Source organism: Microcaecilia unicolor, chromosome 7 (assembly GCF_901765095.1).
Source record: "Microcaecilia unicolor chromosome 7, aMicUni1.1, whole genome shotgun sequence".
Taxonomy (NCBI): Eukaryota; Metazoa; Chordata; class Amphibia; order Gymnophiona; family Siphonopidae; genus Microcaecilia; species Microcaecilia unicolor.
This window is the reverse complement of record NC_044037.1, coordinates 47,887,185-47,903,389: the sequence shown is the minus strand read 5'-3', so window position 1 is coordinate 47,903,389 and position 16,205 is coordinate 47,887,185. Positions and strand designations below refer to the sequence as shown.

The 16,205-nt window shown below is 45.2% G+C and overlaps 1 protein-coding gene across 1 annotated transcript in view; it reads left to right on the top strand.

Moving 5' to 3' along the window:
- The window catches only part of DOCK11 (dedicator of cytokinesis 11), a 292,220-nt gene that overhangs the window by 250,284 nt on the left and 25,731 nt on the right, over positions 1–16,205 (top strand). The window contains 3 exon segments of the mRNA XM_030208788.1: positions 2,753–2,899; positions 4,427–4,637; positions 5,961–6,151. Coding sequence (XP_030064648.1) covers positions 2,753–2,899; positions 4,427–4,637; positions 5,961–6,151 — 549 coding nt within the window.

The window sequence follows — 16,205 nt, the reverse complement described above, 5'->3', positions numbered from 1 at the left end:
AGACATTTATTTGTGGGAGGGGCCAGGATTCGTAGTGCACTGGTCCCCCTCACATGCCAGGACACCAACCGGGCACCCTAGGGGGCACTTTTACAAAAAAACAAAAACAAGGTAAAACAGCTCCCAGGTGCATAGCACCCTTCCCTTGGGTGTTGAGCCCCCCAAATCCCCCTCAAAACCCACTGCCCACAAGTCTACACCATTACTATAGCCCTAAGGGGTGAAGGGGGGCACCTACATGTGGGTACAGTGGGTTTGGGGAGCGGTTTGGAGGGCTCCCATTTACCAGCACAAGTGTAACAGGTGGGGGGGGGGGATGTGCCTGGGTCCACCTGCCTGAAGTCCACTGCACCCCCTAATAACTGCTCCAGTGACCTGCATACTGCTGCCAGGGAGGTGGGTATGACATTTGAGGGTGAAAATAAAAAGTTGTGAAACGGCATATTTTGTGGTGGGAGGGGGTTTGTGACCACTGGGGGAGTCAGGGGAGGTCATCCCCGATTCCCTCCAGTGGTCATCTGGTCATTTAGGGCACTTTTGGGGGCCTTATTCGTGGAAAAACAGGGTCCAGGAAAAGTGCCCTAAATTCTCGCTAAAAACGCATATTTTTTTTCCATTATCGGCGAAAGGCGCCCATCTCTGATCGCCCGATAACCACGCCCCAGTTCCGCCTTCACCACGCCTTCGACACGCCCCCATCAACTTTGTCCGCATCCGCGACGGAGTGCAGTTGAAAACGTCCAAATTCGGCTTTCGATTATACCGCTTTATTCGTTTTTGTGAGATAAACGTCTATCTCCCGATTTGGGTCACAATATAGGCGTTTTTCTATTTCGATTATAAGCAGGCAAGTATCCTTGCCATGAAAATCTTCATCATTATACTTCACTGCCCCTACAAAAATAGCTTCTGTCACCACCCTCTGTCTGTATACTATATGTTTTCTAAAACTTTTTTTTTGCTTTTTAATTATGAATATAAACATAAATGACCAAGCATACTCACTAGTACAGAAAAGTGATTAAATCCATACAATATAGTTGAAAAATGGAAAACATAAAAGAAATCAAGCAGAAAACTCTGGAGCTTAAGATTTGACCACTAAAGTCCATTATATGTGGGGGAGAGGTCCATCACTTAAACTGAAGAAAACATCTAATAAATCATGAAAAGGCAAGGTAGATGAGTGCAACAATTTTTCAAGCCAAGCATTATACTACATCTAAGGGTGATCCTCCTTATGTAGATCCAACCTTCTTGTTAGCCAGGAAGTTGGATAATTGAGCAGGATAAGAAAAAAGACATACTTAATAGACCTGAACTTAATACATTTACAGGGAAATTTTAGAAAGAAAAGCACTCCCACTTTGAGTACTGCAGGTCTCGTCAATAAGAAGTCTCTTCTAAGTTTCTGGGTCTCCCGTGAGACGTCTGGACATATCCTTATTTTAGTATCCGTAAACAAATCTTCCTTATATTTAAAGAAAAGATGCAAAAACAGGTCCCTGTCAGTTTTCAAGGCTAAAACCACCATCAGCTCTTTGTGAGCTCTTTCAATTCTGAATCAGAATCTGTGAAACACCTGAAGCTACTGCACCCATATCAGATTGTTTTATGCTTTCTACTTTCTTCTTATTTAAGGGCAAATAATATGTGGTAAAGATTCTTTTGGTATCTTCAACATTTCAGTCAAATATCTAATAAACACTTCTCAAGGTGATATTAAAGGCATCTTTGGAAAGTTAATAACTCATAGATTCAAAGCCATATCCTGATTTTCCAGCATTTTGACTTTAAATCTTAAATTAATATTATCTTTTATTAATACGTTTTGTACATCTTTCATAGAAGATATCTGTACCTTGGAGCCTTCACGCAGCCCAAATACCTCAGCTCCGTGTTCTTGGAGAACTCTGTAAGTCACAAATTTGCCCATCAGTCCTTGAGGGGGACTCCCGAGGGCTTCGAGGGAAAAACCTTTGTCTTCCCCTTCTTCTTTCCCATAAAACTAGAGTGTTAGGAAAAGCGACATGGCGAGCTGCACTCAACTGCCGCCATCTTGGCCACACCCCTGTTTTCTAAAATTATAAGCTGACTGATCCCAGCCACAACTATGCTAAAAATAACAAGTGGTCAGATTATGGAGCTGGCTTTCCATGAATCACACCAAAATCCTCCCCTATCTTTGTTGTACTTAAATTAGGTCAGTCTTCGAAAAGCTTTTTAAAGACAGTGATAAATGACTTCCAAAATGAATATTAAAAATCAACCATTGCAATTAAATCCTGAATTCCTAACTTACACTCACTTATGAATTCATTCAATCTTGCTAAAATATTGAGATTGGATGAGGAAGCAAGATAAATAACTATAATCCCCATACCAACCTTGAATTTAATATGAATTTTCTCACAAAATGCAAGTTGATTCTAATTGAAAACCCAAACTCTTGTGGAAGAGCAGTGCCGTACTATCTCCTTTCTATTAATCCTAGGTACCCGATAATAGGGTGAAAAATTAGTCTTTTTAAATATGTTATTTTTGTAACACATCTGTTCAAATTGAGAATTAATGGCTCTAGGTCTATTCTGTAGCATTCTATTCAGTTCCATTTGATTTCAAGTTTTCTGGTATGCATCCAATTGTGATTTAAAACTCCTTAATGCAATCCCTTCATATGAACTATGAGTGTGAAATTAAGCATGCATTTAATTTAAATGTGTACTTTGGGATTTATTTTGGGTGGGTTTAGGCTTTCTTTGAAGATGAAGACAGAAAAGAATATATCTACAAGGAACCAAAACTTACAGGACTTTCAGAAATATCCCTAAGGCTTCTAAAACTTTATGGAGAAAAATTTGGTGCTGATAATGTAAAAATGATTCCGGACTCTAACAAGGTACCAGCCTAAGTAAGACTTAAATATGAAATGTTAGCAAGCTGGATTAAAAAAGAAGAAACATTGCATCCCATGATAACAGTTGAACTTGCCACTAAAAATGTCATGGAATTCTTGAGTAGGTTCTCAAGGTCCATTCTCCTATGATGGTTGTTTTGGAGCAAGGAAATTAGGTTGTTCTAGTGGATTCCAATATTGTTATAGTTACAGAAAGGAAAAGGAAATGGGACTTGATATACTGCCTTTCTGAGGTTTTTGCAACTACATTCAAAGTGGTTTACATGTATTCAGGTACTTATTTTGTACCAGGGGCAATGGAGGGTTAGGTGACTTGCCAAGAGTCACAAGGAGCTGCAGTGGGAATTGAACTCAGTTCCCCAGGATCAAAGTTCACTGCACTAACCACTAGGCTACTCCTCCACTCTATTATTTAGATGCTATGCAACAGTTATATTTTTACGTACAACCTAGAGTCAAGGCAAGCCTTCTTTCAAATTAAGAGCCCTGTTTACTAAGCTAACCGTGTAGACAACCATAGGAATATTATGGGCATCTACATGCTTAGAATGCGCTAAAAACGCTAATGCGCCTCTGGCACGGCTTAGTAAACAGGACCCTTAACCTCAGTTTTTTGTGCATAGCTGGAAACAAGATAAAATTCTCTTATGCAGTACTGTCTACAAATATATGGGGTATCAGAGAACATGCAGTAAGTCAATATGGGCTCCTTTTACTAAGCAGCGGTAAGCCCAACACGGGCTTACCACTTGCTATACAGGAAGTACCGCCAGGCTACCACAGCACATTGTCATTTCTGGCGCTACAAAAATGTATTTATTTTTGTAGCGCCAGAGTGTACCTGGCGGTAATCGGGCAGTGCCGTGCACTGCCAGGTTACCGTCGGGTCAACGCGAGAGCCCTTGCTGCCACCTCAATTGGTGGCAGTAAGCCGCCCCCCCCCCGAAATGGCTGTGCGGCAAGTGCTTTACTTGCCATACGGCCATTTCCTGTAGGAAAGCGGGACTTCCCTTTTACAAGCTGCGGTAAAAGGGGGCCTCGGCTCGCTTATAAAGCACTTGCTGACACCAGCACCAGCCACCTTATGCCGCAGCTTGGTAAAAGGGGCCCTATGTTTGACTATAGGCACCACAAATAGGTGAACCTGAATACCTAGCCACTTGTAAATATTGGGGCATGGCAGTGTTTTTTGGAGGGCACGTGTCAAAATTATCAGCTGATTTGTTGTTGGGAACATGATGTTATGTTATTAAAACATCTTTCACATAGGTTCCCTCAAGTACAGCTATGTGGTGTTGCCTTAAAGAAAATGTTTTATGTTTCATAGTTTAGATTTTCTGTAAAAGTAATAATATAGAGAGTGTGAATCTATCATTATGTGAAAACTTTTGTTTTGATGAAGCTACTGTAGTTAAGACGTGACATTTTTGAACAAATATGACAATCTGTGTATATACATTTTCATGAGGCCTTGTACATAAGGAATTTAAAACATACTGTGTTATATAGGTGAATGTCAAAGATCTTGATCCCAAGTATGCTTATATCCAAGTCACATATGTGAAGCCCTACATGGAGGAGAAGGAGCTCTCTGAAAGGAAAACTGACTTTGAAAAGAATCACAACATTAACAGATTTGTTTTCGAAACTCCTTACACGTTATCTGGGAAAAAACATGGATCTGTAGAAGAACAGTGCAAGCGAAAAACAATTCTGACAAGTAAGAGAGACTTTGCTTTTAATGTGCTACTAGAATTTTTTGAAAAATGTGGATTGTGCCTTTGCTTTTTTTCTAGAGTCTTTCAGAATTTGGGGTAAGTTTCTAAGATTTTTTTTTTTTTTTTTGCAGATAAACCCCATTTTACTCACCAAAAAAGTCATTTATAAAATTATCCCAGAGTTGTGCATTTCACTCCTGCCTACTTAACACAAATCGAGCCGGGCAGGATGGGTTAAAACTTTTAAAAGTCACTTCAAGTGCTCCGGGGCTCTCCTTTACCTCCCTCTCCTCTGCCGCTCCCGCTTCTTGTCAGAACCTACCCCAGGGCAGGGCAGTGGCAGAACAAGAACTTCTCCTTACAAAGCACAAATCTGCTACCCAGGTTGTTTCACGTGTAAAGAGCAGGGCAGAAGGTCACATCACCAGTCTCTGCTTCTTGCCCTGCTGTTGTGAAATAGGCTCCGCCCCCTGCCAGTCTCAATTAGCTCCCTGGGTGTGGGGTGGCTCCTGTGTTAGCAAGTTGCCGCCATGATTGGCTAAGCTAGTAGCAAACTCCTTCTCCTGACTGGGCTTCCCTGCAGATGTCACTGTCTAATGCCCAAATAAAGACACCTTCTCCAACATCACTGGGATTCCTTTCACTGAATGGACCCAAACTTCCTGCTGGGCACCTGCTGAGTTGTGTGGGTTGGATTACTGGGGCTTCCCCTGCTGCTCCAATTGCAGTCCCGAGGAGAGACTCTAAGAAGGACCGGCAAAAGCTCCCAACCTTCCTCTACCCACAGCTTTCATACACGCTGTTTGTATGCATGTATAAAAGCCATAAGTAGCACACACTGTTCTGAGCATGTGCAGAGCAGCCACACTTAGCGATTGACTGTTCTGCGCATGCACAGCTTACCAGCTGGCTTTCCCCTATGGAGCTGCTTGCTGCTTTTGTGAGCAGCTCATTTGCATGTAATTTCCTTTGGGAATCACTCGTTATTTCCACCTCGGTAACTTACCAAGGTGGAAATAGCAAACAGTTCCCTCTGGGGACCTTTGTGCATCAGCCCCTGATTGCTCTAAGAAAATAGCAGTTCACTTAAGAATTCACACTCTAATTCTAAATAAGTCTTATTGTTCCTACTTTGTGCAATATTGTGTTTCATTTATACCCTTTTCATTATATAAGAAAATACTAGTTTCAATTAAACAAGGATATCGTGGAAGAGCATATAATTCTATTATACTTGGGTTTTGATTTTATAATTTCCTGTTATTTATTGTAACTTTCTCAGTTGGATGCTTGCAAATTCTGTATTCTGTTTGCTAAATTTTTAGCTTCAAATACTTTTCCATACGTTAAAAAGAGGATACCAGTAACTAAAGAAAATCAGGAGGACCTGAAACCCATTGATGTTGCTACTAATGAGATAAAAGACAAAACAGCAGAGCTGCAGAAACTTTGCTCCCCAGCTGATGTTGACATGATCCAGCTGCAATTGAAATTGCAGGGCTGTGTTTCCGTACAGGTAATTCTTAAGCACCAATAAGTTAGGATTATTGCATATTTATTTAAACGAAATAATTAACCAGTACAGTCGAGCTATCTACTACATATACTGTTTATATTTAATAGGAATTCTTCCAAGGCCTCTGTGTATACCTTTTTTTGGTACTGTGCCTCTAATTGAATGTGTAGGAGTATCTTGTCAACCAGCTGTGATCTCTTAAACCAAAAATGTGCAATAAAATGAAAACATTCTGTAAAAGTGTATTCAAATATGTTTGCCTTGAAACCCTCAAGGTTAGAATTATATCGCAAACCTTTTCAGTATGGTAAAAGCAGTTAGCTTAGCAGGATTTAAAAAAGGTTTGGATAGTTTCCTAAAAGAAAAGTCCATAAGACATTATTAAAATGGACTTGGAGAAAATCCACTGCTTATTTCTAGAATAAGCAGCATAAAATCTGTTTGACTCTTTTGGGATCTTGCCAGATACTTGTGACCTGGATTGGCCACTGTTGGAAACAGGATACTGGGCTTGATGGATCTTCGGTCTCTCCTAGTATGGCAACACTTATGTTATTATGTTCTTCAATAGCATAATATTATTATTCCAGGAATTTCAGTTAGGGCTAACAGGAGACTTGTATGCTGGCCTAGTAAAAGCACTGCATGCTGCTCTGCAATAGATTTGGAGTTCATTCCCCATCACAGGAGGGGAGGGAGAGGGTGGAGAGAGTCCCAGACATTACACATTAATAACATCTAGTCATTAGTGTGTAATGACTAGATGTATATCAGTGTTTCCCTCAGTCTGGGAAACACTGATATACAGTATGTTTCCAGACTGAGGGAACATACTGTGTATCAGTGTTTCCCAAGTCCAGTCCAGTCCTGCAGTACCCTTTACCAGTCAGGTTTCCAGGATATCCACAATGAATATGCATTAAAAAGATTGCATATAATGGAGGCAGTGTATGCAAATCATGCTAATGGCAGATGAGGTTTAATGTAAGCAAATGCAAAATGATGCATGTGGGAAAGGGGAACCCGAATTATAGCTACATAATGCAAGGTTCCACGTTACGAGTCACCGACCTAGAAAGGGATCTAGGTGTCGCCATTGATGATACATTGAAACCCTCTGCTCAGCGTGCTTTGGTGGCTAAAAAAGCAAATAGAGGAGGAAGTGATGTCACGGACAAGATGGCAGCTTGAAAGTGGAGCTCCATTGGGGCGCTATTAAAAGTGAGCAAATCCTGCAGATTTGAGCAGTATCTCAAAGCTTGGATCGCAGGGGAGAGGTCCCAGAGCTGTGCTGCCAAAGGGGCTGGAGCAATTCCGTTTCACGGCAAAACAAAGCAAAAAAACGCCGGCAATCTCGGCGGGGCCAGAGCGGAACAAGTCCAAGATGGAGGCGATCCCAGCTGCAGCCGAGGAGGAGCATGCTGAGGAAGGACTGGAGGACTCTGGCGAGATTACTAAATTGGATGGGGTGTGTTGGTTTCAGAACTTGAAGGCCGATCTGGCAGGGGTCTGAAAGGATGTCCAAAATGCCCTGAGAGAAATTAGGGCTGAAATCCGCGACCTGGGAATGCATGTCGGTGAGGTGGAGGAGGGGATGGAGACTCTTAAGCAGGACATGGGAAAACTCCATAAAGTAGTGAATGCTGACATGGTGGAAGTGCAACAACTAAAGGAGTAGCTGGAAGATCTAGAGAATAGGTTGTGCCAAGATAATTTGAGATTTAAAGGAATCCCAGACTTGGATATGTTCAGCAACTGTGAAGCAGTGATTCGAGAGCTGTGTGGGCACATATTGAATCCCGAGAAAGGGGGTCATTTACCGGACCTCCACATCCAGAGAGTGCACAGAGTGGCTGGCCCACAGCGAGATTCCAACCCAAGGGACATTCTAGTGTGTTTTGCTGATTTTCCCACGAAGGAGCAGATATTGTCTAAAGCGAGGCAGCAAAAAGAGATTCTTTGGAAGAACTGCAAGATTGGAGTGTTTAAAGATCTAGCATGGACTATTTTACAAAAGCGTCGATCCTTTAGAGAAGTCACGATATTCATGAGGTCAAGGGGGATCTGCTACAGGTGGCTATTCCCCTTTGCGATGTGGCTAACGGTGGATGGGAAGTCACACAAAGTAAAGACCCAGGGTGACACCGGGTCAACATTACGATCTTTGGGGTGTAGAAGTGTTCCAGTACAGACGGAGTTACCGGAGACTGCCAAGGAACCCAGAGCGGATTCAGCGTGGCAGACAGTGGTGGATCGGGGACAGAAAACTGACAAGCAGGCTTCCTGAAGGAAAACAGACTTAAGTGGACTGGCGGCAGATTGATTAATTTGCTGAGGACTTTATGCAGATAAGCAACCATTTCAGGGGGTGCTATACATAGGGGGTCGGGTGGGGAGAGGGCAGGCATGGCACCCTGGTGAGAGTGAAGAGCATGGGAGCATGTTGGAACATTGTGAGGGGTGAGCTGAGAGATTGAAATGGAGGGATTTGGAGTGTGGGAAATATAATTGTGTGGGTCTGGAGGTAGGAGGGTGGAGGGATGCTAGACGGGAGGGTAACGGTTAAGTGAATGTAACATAGTAACATAGTAGATGACGGCAGAAAAAGACCTGCAAGGTCCATCCAGTCTGCCCAACAAGACAACTCATGTGTGCTACTTTTGTGTATACCCTACTTTGATTTGTACCTGTGCTCTGCAGGGCACAGACCGTATAAGTCTGCCCAGCACTAGCCCCGCCTCCCAACCACCGGCTGTGGCATAGACCGTATAAGTCTGCCCAGCACTATCCCCGCCTCCCACCACCGGCTCTGGCACAGACCGTATAAGTCTGCCCAGCGCTATCCCTGCCTCCCAACCTCCAGTCCCGCCTCCCACCACTGACTCAGACCGTATAAGTCTGCCCCGCACTATCCCCGCCTCCCAACCTCCAGCCCCGCCTCCCACTACCGGCTCTGCTATCCAATCTCGGTTAAGCTCCTGAGGATCCTTTCCTTCTGAACAGGATTCCTTTATGTTTATCCCACGCATGTTTGAATTCCGTTACCGTTTTCCTCTCCACCACCTCCCGCGGGAGGGCATTCCAAGCATCCACCACTCTCTCCGTGAAGAAATACTTCCTGACATTTTTCTTGAGACTGCCCCCCTTCAATCTCATTTCATGTCCTCTCGTTCTACCGTTTTCGTATCTCCGGAAAAGGTTCGTTTGCGGATTAATACCTTTCAAATATTTGAACGTCTGTATCATATCACCCCTGTTTCTCCTTTCCTCCAGGGTATACATGTTCAGGTCAGCAAGTCTCTCCTCATACGTCTTGTTACGCAAATCCCATACCATTCTCGTAGCTTTTCTTTGCACCGCTTCGATTCTTTTTACATCCTTAGCAAGATACGGCCTCCAAAACTGAACACAATACTCTAGATGGGGCCTCACCAACGACTTATACAGAGGCATCAACACCCCCTTTCTTCTGCTGGTCACACCTCTCTCTATACAGCCCAACAACCTTCTAGACACAGCCACCGCCTTGTCACACTGTTTCGTCACCTTCAAATCCTCAGATACTATCACCCCAAGGTCCCTCTCCCCGTCTGAACCTATCAGACTCTCGCCACCTAACACATACGTCTCCCGTGGATTTCTATTCCCTAAGTGCATCACTTTGCATTTCTTCGCATTGAATTTTAATTGCCAGACCTTAGACCATTGTTCTAGCTTCTTCAAATCCTTTTTCATGTTTTCCACTCCCTCCGGGGTGTCCACTCTGTTACAGATCTTAGTATCATCCGCAAATAGGCAAACTTTACCTTCTAACCCTTCGGCAAGGTCACTCACAAATATATTGAACAGAATCGGCCCCAGCACCGAATGTAGCAGATGTGGAGGAGTGTGGGGTGACTGGAGGGCAGGAGATGGACTGTTGTGAGGCCAAAGCCTGGGAGAGTGCATTTATTCCTCGTGGGATGGCTGATCTACTGATAGAGAGATCGGCTAAACAGAGGGGGAAGGTTGAGGAAGATGGGGGAGGGACCGTGGATATGTTAAAGCAGGGTAGAGTGGGTTTGGAGCAGGGGGAGGGACGGGGATTGGCCTGGGGGGGAGAGGAGAGGCCTTACTGGTGGGTACATGGAATGTGAACGGGCTCAATAATCAGGGGAAGTGCAGTAGAGTATTTAAGGAGTTGAGCAGGCTGGAGTGGGATGTAGCGCTTTTACAAGAAACACACTTAAGACCAAGAGATACTCACATGCTGCGTCGTAGGCCTTTTCAGGAAGTGGTGGTACATCAGGGAGAAGGACTAAAGAGGATGGAGGGAGTGGCCATTTTGATAAGACAAAATTGTGGGATTGTGATTAAAAAGGTGTTTTGAGATACTAGTGGGCGCTGTGTAGCCCTTATAGGGTGGTTGCAGGGCAAGGAGCTGACATTGATCAATATTTATGCACCAAATGTGGGGCAGAAGAAATTCTTTCAAACATTAAAAGAAGAGATTCTGGGATTTGTGGGAGGGCAGGTAGTGGTAGGGGGGGATTTTAATCTTGCCCCGGATGCAAGGTTAGACCATTCGTCAGGAGGAGAGCAGCAGAGTGGTCCTGGGCGGAAGGCATTGTTGCAATTTATAAAGGGGTTGGAAGTGGTGGATTGTTGGAGGTTGCTACATGGGGTGCAGCGGAATTACACCTTTTACTCGCATGCAGCGCAGACCTATTCCCGTATAGGTGGGTTGTGGGTGCATCGCAATGGATGGCATATGGTGGAGGCGGCTGAGATAGAGACAATTTGTGTTTCTGATCATGCGCCAATGTGAATTAAACTGGGTTGAGTCACTGCAGGCGACAAGGAGTCTGGAGACTTAATGAGTCACTGCTAGGCGATGAGAAAGTGAAGGAAGATATTAAGCTTAATATTCAAGAGTTCCGTCGCTTTAATAATAATGGGGAAGTAACTGACGGGGTATTATGGGATGCGTTGAAGGTAGTGGTGAGGGGGGGGCCTTGATTAAGTGGGGATCACGCAAGAAAAGGGAAAAAGGACAACACTCGCTAATTTTGCTTATGAGGTTATTGCACTTAGAAAAGCTGCACAAACGAAACCCTACACCACAGATATGGGAAGGCCTTAAACAAGTGAGAGGGGAAATAGCACAATTGCAGATGGCAGACGTTGATTTCGTGAGAACTAAGCTAAAGCAGCAATATTTTGAGTTTGCCAATAAATCAAGTGCAATGTTGGCCCGTTATTTATGGGCGAGAAGAGGGCGCTTCTTTATCCAAAAGTTGAAAGATGGTGGGGGAGGTTGGCATTATGCTGATTCAGATATTGGAAAATGCTTTGTGCAATATTACCAAGACTTATATAGTGCCTCTGAGGGTGCATTGGCTGCAGATATAGCTCATTATTTGGATCAGGTTCCATTACAACGATTGGATGAGTCTGAAAGGGCTCAGCTTGGGGAACCTATTAGACTAGGAGAGGTACAGGGGGTGATAAAAAGGCTTCCTAATGGTAAGGCCCCAGGATTAGATGGATACTCAGTGAGGTTTTACAAGTGTTTTGTGGAGGAGCTGGGAGATTTATTGGTGCGAGTGGGTAATGACGTTTGGGAGGGCAATGGGCTCCCGGTATCCATGTCTGAGGCTGGGGTAACGGTCCCACCTAAACCTGGGAAAGACCCATAGGCGTAGTTTGACTGTTTCATTTGGGGGGCAAAGAATGGGCGGAGCATATTAGCATATCATTTGCATATATACATATGCAAATGAATATGCTAATATGGAGGAAGGAAATGAAATTTACAGGCAAAATATCACAGATGCACATTTCAAAAAGCTGACACATTTCAATTAATAAATTATGAATAAAATACTTTTATTTACCTTTGTTGTCTGATCATTTAGTTTTTCTATTCGCTTTGATCCCAGTGTCTTCTGTTTTATGCAGTGTCTTCTTTCCAGTAGGCTTCCCTCTGCTCCCCACCCTCCCAGTCCCATCCATCTCTTGCTCCTTCACTCTGCTCTCCACCCCTCCCAGTCCCATCCATCTTCTGTTCCTTCCCTCTGCTCACCATCCCTCCGTCCCATCCATTTTCTGCTCCTTCCCTCTGCTGTGCCTGACCTCTCCCAATCCCATCCATCTCCTGGTCCATCCCTCTGCTCCCCACCCCTCCCAGTCCCATCCATCTCCTGCTCCTTCCCTCTGCTCCCCACCCCTCGCAGTCCCATCCATCTCTTGCTCCTTCCCTCTGCTCCCCACCCCTCCCAGTTCCATCCATCTCCTGCTCCTTCCCTCTGCTCCCCACCCCTCCCAGTCCCATCCATCTCTTGCTCCTTCCCTCTGCTCCCCCACCCCTCCCAGTCCCATCCATCTCTTGCTCCTTCCCTCTGCTCACCATCCCTCTGTCCCATCCATCTTCCCTCTGCTCCCCCCCCCCCCCCGCGAGGTCCAAGATGGTGACTCCGTTTACCCCCTCTCTTCCTCCCTCCCTCCGGCGCAGGCAGCAGTCTTTTCCAGCGTTCCTGGCAACGGTAGTGATGTACACGCTGCCTTCGGTCTGCCCCGGAAGCTTTCTCTTCAAGTTCCTGTTCCCACCTATGCGGGAACAGGAACTTGAAGAGAAGGCTTCGGGGCAGAGCCAAAGGCAGAGTGTACAACGCTACCGCTGCCAGGAACGCTGGAAAAGACTGCTGCCTGCGCCGGAGGGAGGGAGGAAGAGAGAGAGGTAGACGGACACGCTCCTCTCCGTCCACTTGGCTTCTCTGCCCTCTCTGTCTGCGTCCCGCCCGAAAGGAAATGACGTCAGAGGAAGGCGGGACGCAGATAGAGAGGGCAGGGAAGCCAAGCGGATGGAGAGGAGCGCGTGCCTGCATGTGTTTTTTTTTTTTTTAACTAATGCCGCGGCGGCGCCTCGCGTCGTTTGGGGGGGCATTGCCCCCCCTCGCCCCCCCCAGTCTACGCCTATGGAAAGACCCCACTGTTTGTGGTTCATATAGACCTATTTCACTTCTGAATGTGAACGCAAAGATAGTGACTAAGATCCTGGCTAACAGATTGGCTAGGGTACTGCCGAAACTGATTCATATAGATCAATCTGGATTTATCCCAAAGAGGCAGGTAGGGGATAACATAAGGCGTACACAGGGCTTTTTTTGAGGGGGTACTGAGTACCGGCACCTTTTTCATTGTCTGCTAAAATTGACCCATGATCCCCAAGTTTTAATGAAAGAGCTCAGGCCCTACACACCAATTCTGCCTTGTCATAGATTCTGTGACTGGTTGCAGGAGCCTGGCTATTGTGTGTTGGGTCCCTATGTGATCACCCAATCCCTGAAGGGTGGCCTAGCATTTGAGTACCGCCACCTTTTATGCTAGAAAAACCACACTGGGCGTATTCTTCATTTAATATGGGAGGCACAAAGATCCCGGTCTAGTACAGCCATAGACACAGAAAAGGCCTTTGACCTGGTCAGTTGGGGGTTTTGCGAGCAGTGATAAATCGCATGGGCCTTGGAGATAATTTTGGTACCTGGCTGGCAGCCTTATATGCAGATCTGAAGGCATGCCTTAATGGGGGATATACATCTTTTTTTCCAATTAGTAGAGGGACTAGGCAGGGATATCCCTTGTCGCCCCTTCTATTTGCACTGTACATAGAGCCATTAGCAGAAATGATACGTCAACATCCAGATCTTCGGGGTATTAGGTTTGGGGGAATGGAACATCGTATTGCGCTGTTTGCGGATGATGTGCTACTTTATGTGGTGGATACGGAGCAGACGCTACCTACAGTGTTGGAGATCCTTAGGGAATTTGAAAGATATGCTGGTCTAAAGGTTAATATGGATAAAAGTGAGCTATTGGGGATGTCTCTAACCCATATGGAGGAAAGTAGATTGAGAGCACTGTTTGATTTCAAATGGGCCAAGAATCACATTCGATAATTGGAGATTCAGATTCCCAGGGATCTGGGAAGGGTGTATAGTTTAAATTATGGGAGGATCGTGGACCAAATTCAGGTGGAGTTATCCTGATGGAAGGGGTTGTGGCTTTCCTGGGGTGGGGTGGGGGGGCATGGCAGTGAAGATAAATGTGCTGCCTAGATTGTTATTTCTGTTTCAGTCACTGCCAGTGGCGGTTCCGAGGCGGACACTTAAATGACTGCAGGGTTTTCTGGCACAGTTTATTTGGGAGGGCAGACATCCCCGTTTGGCAGGATGTGTGTTGTGGGGGGGCTTCTGAGAGGGGGGGTAGAGCGGTGCCCAATATTGAGTGGTATTATTTTGCTGCCCAACTGCGGATGATTATAGACTTGGAGAGGGGGAAATCAAAGCCAGCTAGTCAGGTGGAGCAGTCGTATAGCCCTCATAGGCCAACGAGTTCCTACTTGTGGACTACTGAAGGAGTGGGAGTGATTTTGGCTGGAGTACAAAATCCGTTTGTGAGGCATCTGGTGGAACTGTGGGGAGAAGTGCAGAGGAAATGGGGCCAGATTGATAGGGTATCTACACTTGCGCCTTTGCGATGGGAGCCAAAATTTGGGGCTGGGAGAGAAAATGCCATATTTGTGCAGTGGGAACAAGTAGGTATATTGAATTTCTGAGCTGTGCTGCAGGGGAGTAGGATGAAGAGTTTTGATACGCTGTGCTCCATGTATGGCCTGCCCGGGGGAGATATTTTTTCCTATTTACAGATTCAGCACTTTGTGGGGACACTGGGTTGGAGGGGGGAGACCCCTCAAGAGATGGAAGGTCTGGAAAACCTGTGGCTTTTGTTGAGGAGGGTGCCCCGACCAATATCAATGATTTATACATTTCTTAGGGGATGTGATCCCAGGCCATTTAGTTTTCAGGGGACTTGGGAAGAAGATCTAAAGTGCCGCTTTTCTGATCAGGAGTGGGAAGTTATTTGTGGGGAGGTTCAAAAAGCCTTGGTGTGTGTTTTGGTGCAGGAAAATGCATACAAAGTCCTCACCAGATAGACTGCATCGGATGTATCTAGTACATCGGGCTTATGCTGGAGGTGTAAATCACAACTGGGCTCATTTTTACATATATGGTAGACCTGCCCCAGAGTGGTACCCTTTTGGCAGGCTGTTATGAAAGCATTGGTAATTCTGATTGAGTCATCTTTGGTGTGCAGTCCTTTGGTATGTCTCTTGGGTTTACATAACGAGAGGGATTCTTGGGAGGAGAGCAAATGGTTGCGATGGGGGCTGGCAGCAGCCAGGTGCCTCATAGCACAGCATTGGAAGAAAGTAGACCCCCTGACATAGGTGATTGGAAGTGCAAATTGGTTCAGTTAATACAAATGAAGTGCCTTACGGCATACTGCAGGGAGGGGTTTCTGCGACATAAAGGTGGGTGGGCTCAATTCCAACAGCGATTAACACGCATTTAGGATGGTGGAGACTTAGAGGAGGCAGGTGGGCTTGGAGGGGGTGGATAAAGGGAGGGGGAGAGGGAGCGTGTCCCAAAGAACCAAGGGGCATTCTCATATTGTGAAGGGGCTGGAAGTGGTTGGGGGGCTGGGAGAGGGGATGGTGCCTAATATTGGCGCACAGTTTACTTGGGGTGTGGAAGTTGTCTGTAGGACTATTATAAAAACACATACTGTAGAGAAGTTTATGTAGCTGATAAGCTTGTACAAGATGTCTTAGTTCAGTAATTGTTGGCCCCTGTGCGGGCTAGAGTGAGCAAGTTGTGTTCTTTGTGAAAGTTGACTGTTACAAAACTATTATTATAATAAAAAATTTAAAGTGGAAAAAAAAAGAAAGCAAATAGAACGTGAGGTATTATTAGGAAAGGAAAGAAACAAAAATGAGAATGTTATAATGCCTTTGTATCACTCCAAAATGCAACCGTACCTCAAATATTGTGTTCAATTTTGGTTGCCACATCTCAAAAAAGATATAGTGGAATTAAAAAAGGTACAGAGAAGGGCAACGAAAATAATAAAGGGGATGGAACGACTTCCCTATAAGGAAAGGCTGAAGCGGCTAGGGCTCTTCAGCTTGAAGAAAAGGCGGCTGAGGGGAGATATGATAGAGGTCTATAAAATA